Source organism: Stegodyphus dumicola, chromosome 12, assembly GCF_044657685.1.
Source record: "Stegodyphus dumicola isolate Sdum_Otavi_A_Nest chromosome 12, ASM4465768v1".
Lineage (NCBI taxonomy): Eukaryota > Metazoa > Arthropoda > Arachnida > Araneae > Eresidae > Stegodyphus > Stegodyphus dumicola.
The window spans coordinates 60,420,096-60,428,224 of NC_140779.1; the positions used below are offsets into that span (position 1 = coordinate 60,420,096).

The 8,129-nt window shown below is 32.2% G+C and overlaps 1 protein-coding gene across 1 annotated transcript; it reads left to right on the forward strand.

The window, feature by feature from the left end:
* The first annotated feature begins 1,418 nt into the window (after positions 1-1,418).
* On the forward strand, positions 1,419-6,967 carry LOC118203129 (adult-specific rigid cuticular protein 11.9-like). The gene is made up of 2 exons (XM_035375381.1): positions 1,419-1,575; positions 6,321-6,967. Exons 1-2 carry the CDS (start codon positions 1,567-1,569, stop codon positions 6,741-6,743), a joined length of 432 nt encoding a protein of 143 aa, XP_035231272.1. The 5' UTR covers positions 1,419-1,566; the 3' UTR covers positions 6,744-6,967.
* The last annotated feature ends 1,162 nt before the right edge of the window (positions 6,968-8,129 follow it).

Sequence of the window (8,129 nt, forward strand, 5' to 3'; positions counted from 1 at the left end):
GAACATCGAGCGAATGGAACAAATTCATTGCATTCAGAGATTCGTTGTAATTCGATATCAGCAAGATCTGCGTGACAAACAAAATACGAGCAGGTTTTTTTGCTTTCGAATGCACCAAACTGTCATTCAGCATGTACTAGAAGAATGATGAAAAGGCACATGAGAATCCGAATGTGTGTAGACTAATAGGACTTTTGGAGCATAAAAATAGAAAAAAAAAAAAAAAAATGAACTTTGCTCTAGCTGAGATTCGATCTTCCAGTGGCAAGATGGACGTGCTAGCGATTTACATTGCAAGAGCCCGCTTTGGGGAATGTGATAATCCTTACATTCTTCTTCCACTTAAAGGGGGAATGAGAAAAGGCACGGAATTCAATTGATCAAATACCAGTAGTGGAGAGTACCATCCATACGCTTCTAATTTGAGTTCCTCTTAACTTAGTAAGATTTTCAAAGCATGAAATTTTAAAGTCAGCTGAGGTCCGGCCGGGATTTGAAGGAGGGTCTTTCGCTTGCAAGTTGAACGTACTAATCACTTATACCATTAAAGCGCGCGTAGAAGAATGTGATAATTTCTTTCTAGTGTTTTGTATTAAACTAAGAGCGCTGCATTGTTAACAGACATAATGCTGGGAGGTGCCTTTTTTTTGGAAGACATATAAATTAATGTCAGAAGAAATATGAATTAATGATTTATATAATATATTCAGTCCTTAAAATATTGGTTTAACACGGAATGTATGATTTTCAATAATACTTTTATTTTCTACATCTTTCACCTTTTTCCAGTTCCTTAGCTGAGATTTTCTTGACATAGGTTCCACAGGACCTTAGGATTCTGCAGTAGATTGAGATTGATAGTGAAGCAATTAAATCTAATTGAAGCTTCTCAAAACTTCAATCAATTTATCTTACTATAGTTATTTAATTGAGACATTTTCTCTTAAGGGATAAAACTTATAAAAAAATAAGAAAGGGATGCATTTCCTGAACAGTAAGCTAATCTTACATAATTTGTCTTTTTTGGAGAGAAACGTTCCTATGATTCGAAAGTTATTTCAAGGTTTTTCCAAGGCGAAATGCTCGAAAGAGGCTACTTTAAATAATGAAAGAATAAAACGTTCAGAATCAAACCGTTATCTGGCGATAGCAGTAAGAAATAAATGAAAGAATAACGGTTTTCTAATCACCCTAACCCACCCCTGAAGCTATTTTACTAAGGTCGACCAGATGGACCTGTCGAAGATCTTTCCTGACTTCCCTTAGTGCCACGCCTAATTTACTTCCTCCTAATGTGCTTTTAATCGTTTTTTTGCCTCGTTCAGATAATTATTTTGTCACCCCAAATAGCGTAATCTGCACTATTTTTTTTAAGCTTTAGTGACCATGAAATTTTCTGTCTCGTTATTTCGAAAAAGAACCCTTACGATTCTCGTCACGTTGTTCGAACGTATGAAGAAGCTTCGGATGAGCTGAGTATAAATACAAGACGGAATCCCTGTAGAATCACTCCACTCGTCTTCATCTCTTCTTCTGTTCGAAGTCGGATCCTTCTCCTCTTCCAAAATGAAATTCGTAAGTATAACATTTTCAATTTCTTAGCAAGCGAATTCATTTAAGGTCTATGAATGTAAGTTGTCCAGTAATAATTTATAATAATGATGTTCCTAATCAGTTCATAAATGTGATCGTTAATGATAATAATCAAGTTTTATTACTTTTTAAATGCCATCTGTGATCAAAAATCATATCAGATTATTTGTGGCAAGTCCACCAAGCAGCTGGAAGATTTATAGCTAGAATCTCGATGAACGCACAGTTGATTTTTCATGTTTCATGTTTAGATATGTAAAATAGGTTCTACAATAGCTCTTGAACTAAAATGTGGTGAAAAGTAATTCTTCACACTGGATTTGCTCGACTGGATCTCGTGCCTCTTCCTAGTCACAAGTTAAACGGCGAAGTAAAGAATTATCACTTTCCCACCGTATGTTCTCTCATAATATAAATGGAGAGTATGTCCAGCTAGCAGCTGCAAGATCCACGGTTCGAATTCTGGGGAAGGCACAGTTGATTTTTCATACTTCCATCCATAAATGTACATACATTGCTTTCTTATAAAAGTTTAGGCTAATTATGTTTTGCTACAAATTCTGTGTCTCTCGAAGTTTTCTTGCATTGTCTTTTTAATCCTTTTGCTTCATTCTTAAGGAGAAAGAATAATAGAAAGACATAAAATAGCTAAAGATCGGATCAATTTCGATGAAAAGTATTTCCAGAAAGATTTAAGCTCTTCCTCCTTTTTTACAAAGAAAATTTGTTATTAAATGTTATTATGTGTTCACAGATAATTTATTAGTAAAGAATTATATACTGAAGACGATTATTTAATTGATCGAATTGCTGATTGATAAGAGTTTACTGGGAAAATTGCCTGAGAAATTATAAAAAATTCATGATGCATATTCACTTGATAAAATATTAATTTTATACGAAATGTTCAATTTTTTAAATTCTTTTGCTTTTTAACCTGTCACATTTGCATACTTACTTTAGCTTCGTTTTCTCTGCGTGTAAGTTTTGCGGAATACCAGGACTATTCAACTATTCTTAAACAGAACTGAAATGATCGAATTGCCCCTAGAAAATGAGAGATCCTTTCTAGTTTCTGTCGAAATTTACAATTTATATACATATATATATATATATAAATAAAACTAGCATCCATATAGCTGAATTTTACTTGATTTTAAATTATCATTTGTTATACTTATATGCTTATTAAATGTAACTTAATATCAATGGTGTGAAGAGTTTACTACTTAAAATAAACAGAACTTTCTTTCTAGAAATAAGAAAGAATTATAATTAAATACAAAAATTTCATTTTCATTGTGGTGTTTTACTAAGTATATTTATTCTTTCTCTTCGGTCAGTTGTTAAACGTAGCATGATATTAATGAATGAGAAAATTTGTTTTTTAAAAAACAAAATCACTTAAAATTTCACAAAAATTCACTTGTAGTTTCACAAACATTTACTTAAATTGCACTAAAACGTTTTCGAGAAATACTTGAGAAAGATTTGAGATTAAATTTATTTCACCTTCGCAAAATAATTATCTTCAGAGTTTATGTTTAGACTTATCCTCAGCAGATGGCAGCACAAGCGTGACTTCGGACACGAATAATAGTCAGCCTTTAGAAATATTGCAACAATTTATGACACAATTCACGCGTCGTTTGACCCTAATGCTGAAATGGGTTGTTTAAAATAGAAATACAGCTACGCATAAACAAAATATCTGCAGAAGTTCCAGTTCTTATTTCTCAGGAAATGTGTTACAATAAAACTTCAACACATTTGCCCTATGAACAAAATTTGACTAATTTATCTAAGATTTGTCATGTAATTATTTAAAATCAACAAATACGTAAGCAAATGCATATTTTTCATATATAGCGGAATAAATAAAATATGCTCATATATATATCTATTTGTTCATAATACTTGAAACATTATCGTATCATATTTTATCATATAATTAGAAAAAGCCGGAATTTATAAAAGCTATTAAAGTAGTAATCGAATTTCAACTTGCAAACAAATTTTTATAATATTAGGCATTTCGTTCGTTGTTTTATAGAAATGTTCCTCAATTTTAATATTATTAAATGGTTTGAACCGGACGCAAATGTTTATAATAGTTTTCCTTTCAAATAGTAAATACTGATTTCTCTTTAATCAATCGCTTTTCTTTCATTAAGATGCATTTCTTTCTCTTTTTCCTTCTTTTCATTATTGATTAGCCCATAGAGCCCTGTATTATATTTAAAGAAATTAAATAAAGAGGAATCTGCATACATTTATGTATGTTTCTCGCATTGTGATAAAACAACAGTATGTAGAGCCATCGAATTTTGAATAACGTATATCTCCACCCGAATATGGGCATCTGCAAGCCCAAATTTGGAATTTGGAATTTGTTTTATTATCTGTTTCATATTTTGTAAAGCATTTATGAGTTTTTGTTTAAAAAACTGAACGATTTCAATGCGAACAAGGGCAACACTGTACGGAAGGGAAAAAAAAAAAAAAAAAAAATCTCCAGCGTGCTAGACCGTGTATAGGAAATTCTTTTTTTCCCAATTAAGTTTAATTTAAGCTCTTTTGAGGACGTAGATTAGTCAACACAAGAACAGTCTAACCACGAAAGATTTAAAAACTTGCAAATTGGGTTATTCGAAGATGTATTGCTTACGTTGCACATATCATAATTAATCTTAGCTTCCAGATCGCGCTCATGAAGACCTTAAATCATAAAAATGTAATCTAAAATGTGGCTATCAAATTCGAGTTCTTTTTTGTCTTGTATCCTTCACTCTTTAAAAATATCTGTCATCATGTAAAAGGCTAAAGTTTATTTTCAAAGGTTTACGATCACGTAGACTGTTTATAAACACAGGCTTCTTTTTTTAACAGCTATCACAGAACAACCTACATATTGCTTAATGTATCTTGTATTAAAAGCAGATCAAAGGTGTTGCTGCATCAAAACTGCCCCTATTTTTTGACATTTTCACATCAACAGAGGAATCTTTTGAAAAGTTTTGAGCTGCTACATTATGCAGCCTTCCACAAACAAGCATTTATCATCTACGCAACTTGAGACATGTGACCATTCTACGGCACCTAACATCTCTGATTTATCTTTAGATAATCGCATTTGCGGCAGTAGCATAATTAGGTCTAATATATCTAGATCTCAAAATATATAAATACATTAGTTCTCAGAATGCTACAAGTTTGAGGTAACATAAAATCTTTAATTTATTTTCGAATTATAACTGTTAATGAACTGAACGATTTAAAAGCAATAAACTCATTATTTTGTAACTGAAAGTAGTTTTTTAATAATACATCTAATTAATACAATCTGAAATATATTTAATTTGTAAACTGATAGATATAAACATTTGCAACGTTATTGTAACTAATTAAAAGTGTTTTTAACGCCCTTTGGGACAGAATCTTTATTTTGTTTATATACTATATTTCCTCGCGTATTTTCTCTTTAGTCTTTTAGTGTCAAGTTTCGAAAATTTAATAAATATTCGAGTAATTTTCCACCTTTCTCAATGCGTCAATAAAACTAACTCCCCTAAATTTTTAAATTGATTCTTTCACGTAGTGATTTTTTTGTCCTACTAACAAACATAGCAAACCACGTGCGGAGGTTACAACGAAATTTTCCCTTCTAACTGTTATGCCGCCTAATACAAGGAACGACCAATCACAATGAAGCATATACGAACTAATATTCAGTCGACAATTTCGCTCATCCAGCTGCACATTCTCCTTCTCTAATTACTTATGAATGATTTGGTGCTTAAGGAGTAGTAAGGGCAACAATAAGAAAGGGCAAAATTCAAGTTGCAAGGAAATAGAATGAAGACATTTTATTAGAAATAACAGTGTTGATATTACTATTCAGTTTTATTGGAATGTAGATTTCTTTTAAAGAGGTAATATTGTCATAGTAGTTTAGCCATGACTACTTTTCATTTTTTATATTTTTACTGTAACCGTTTCTTTCGAAAATAAATGGATTTGCATCATTTTCTCTTCTCGATTTTCAAACGATAAAGTTAGTTAAAAAAGGGTTAAAAATACGCCATGAAATACGGCATTTATTTATTCTTATTGTAAAAAGAAATCTCGAGGCAAAAGAGGTTATATTTCAGAAAATGAATGGAGTTTATTATTTATTTCAGCGTCAAGTGGCAAAAAGCATAAGAACAAAACCGTATTATTGTACTAATTTGTAAAAATTTTCTTCCCCACTATTTTTCAGTATAATATTTATTATACCTTTAGTGCAGTTTCTAGTCTTGAATAACAGGAACTTCTTTGTTTCTTTTGCATAAAAGTTTTCTGTAAATTAGAACCAGTATAAAGTTGAATTTTGTTAAGTTTTAAAAACTAAGAATAGGATTTCTAGAGCATCTTATAATACGTCGTGATTAAACACCCATTACGATCCATCTATTCTTTAGTATGATATTTTTTTATGATATTAGTAAACTGAACTGATATGAAATATGAAGACTGCTAGATATCACTTTAACCGACCTTTGATATGGAAAGCTTACCAAGCAGGAATTTAAATATCTCTAAACTGTATAAATTGTGCAGTTTTTATTGGTATAGGTTTCATAAACAAATTTTATGTCTGCCACGTAAACGTATTCACTGTATATTTATAAACGAAGGTTTTGCTTTTATTTTTTTGTTTTGTAAAAGTACAACATTTTTGGCAGATCATTGCAAGTCTTCTTCTGGCCTCCGTTGCCATGGGTGCTGATGTGGCTATGAACATGGCTGGTGGAGCTTATAACTTCGGCTATCACACTGGTGATGCTGGTGGTCACAGCAGAGTGGAATCAGGAGGCCCCGGCACTGCAGCTGGCAGCTACAGCTACATCGATGCTAATGGAGATTCCCGAACTGTCCACTACACTGCAGGACCTGATGGATTCAAAGCTTCAGGAGACATTGGAGTAGACAGGAAGACCGCCGCTGCCGCTGCTGCGATGGCTGCCCTTGCACCCAAAGCACCAGTCGCTGCTGCCCCTGTCGCCCCAGCAATTCACTCACCCTGGTACTATGGCCATCCTGGTGCATACGTCCACCATCCCGGTGCATACGTCCATCATCCTACTGGCTACATGGCTATGTGGTAATTCTTCCAAACTAAGGGCAGACATCATGGACTTGTTGATGCATTTTGTTGCCACGCTTATGGGGATCATTGCTTAGGTTCTTTTCTCAGGTTGTGATTTCCTGCTTCGGGTGTGATGTATGCCATATTCCTGTGACAAATCCTCAATGCCGGAGTGTCATCCTTACTCTAATATTGATGCTATATTGTAAATACGGTGGAAATAAATTGTGATTGCAACTGTTATGCTGCTGAGTGTGTTTTTATTACTTCAACTATAATCATATATTCATCGGTAATTTTATGCGATAGAACAGCTTTTAATTTTAATGTCTCTTACAATTACACTTCTTCAGCAAAATTAAATTATTAGATAATGGTAAGCTTATTACACTTTTCATCTTCATCTTATCTATCGTATGTTGCTTACAGCTTTCGTTTATGTATTTTGTTGCACGGTTCCGAAGCTTTATTAACCAAAAATTCGGTTTGAATATTATGTGTATGCTGTTCAGAAGACCAGGAGAAAAGAAAGCAGTTGCAACACAAAAACAATATTTTATTCCCTACAACTCTTGTAGAAACACATACGAATAGAATGAAACAAATGTAGATTCAGTTGAAATTCTGCTGTATATCGCTTTCGTCAGAAAATAATATACCTTTCGCATTATAAAATTTGAAAAATTTATATATCTCCATATTATACAATAGTTATATAATAAATTATGTAACTGCTATATAATATGACTCCTGTTCACTTGCTGTGTAGTTTACATAATTTCCCATAAAAGAATATTTCTTATTATCATCTCATAATTAATAGGGAAAGAAGGTCACTAGAAAATTATTAGATAAGGATTATTACCGTAACATTAATGCAGAAAAGGAAATTAGAATTCCTGAAAAAAATTATATGTACTTAATTTGGAGAATGATACAGAATTAAAGTAGCTATCTGGGAGTGAAAGGGAACAATTATTTAGATTTAAGAAGACAGCATTTCAAAATTAATTAATTTTTTATGGTGTTTGTAATATTTAGCATTTAAATTGTTCTCATAGGGATACCTCACTCTTACTTTGGAAAAGAGAGTTTTCTTACAATAGCATCATTGTTGTTGGAATTATCTAGAATACTTTCAGTTGGTTGTTTATTACGTAGTGCTAATGAGAATTAAGAAAATTAATTTAGAACATACTCCTCTCTCAAATATAGTAAAGATACAGATAGCACATATTTTTAAAGCAAAGTGAATTGCAGCTTTAGATTAAAAAGAATATGTAAAAGAGCGTTTATTGCAAACCTTACCATGTCTGCGTATTATTAACAACTTAATTACTTACTGCACATTGCTAAGCCTAGAAAATAAAATTAGTACAATTATAAAGTACTACTGTACTTTATT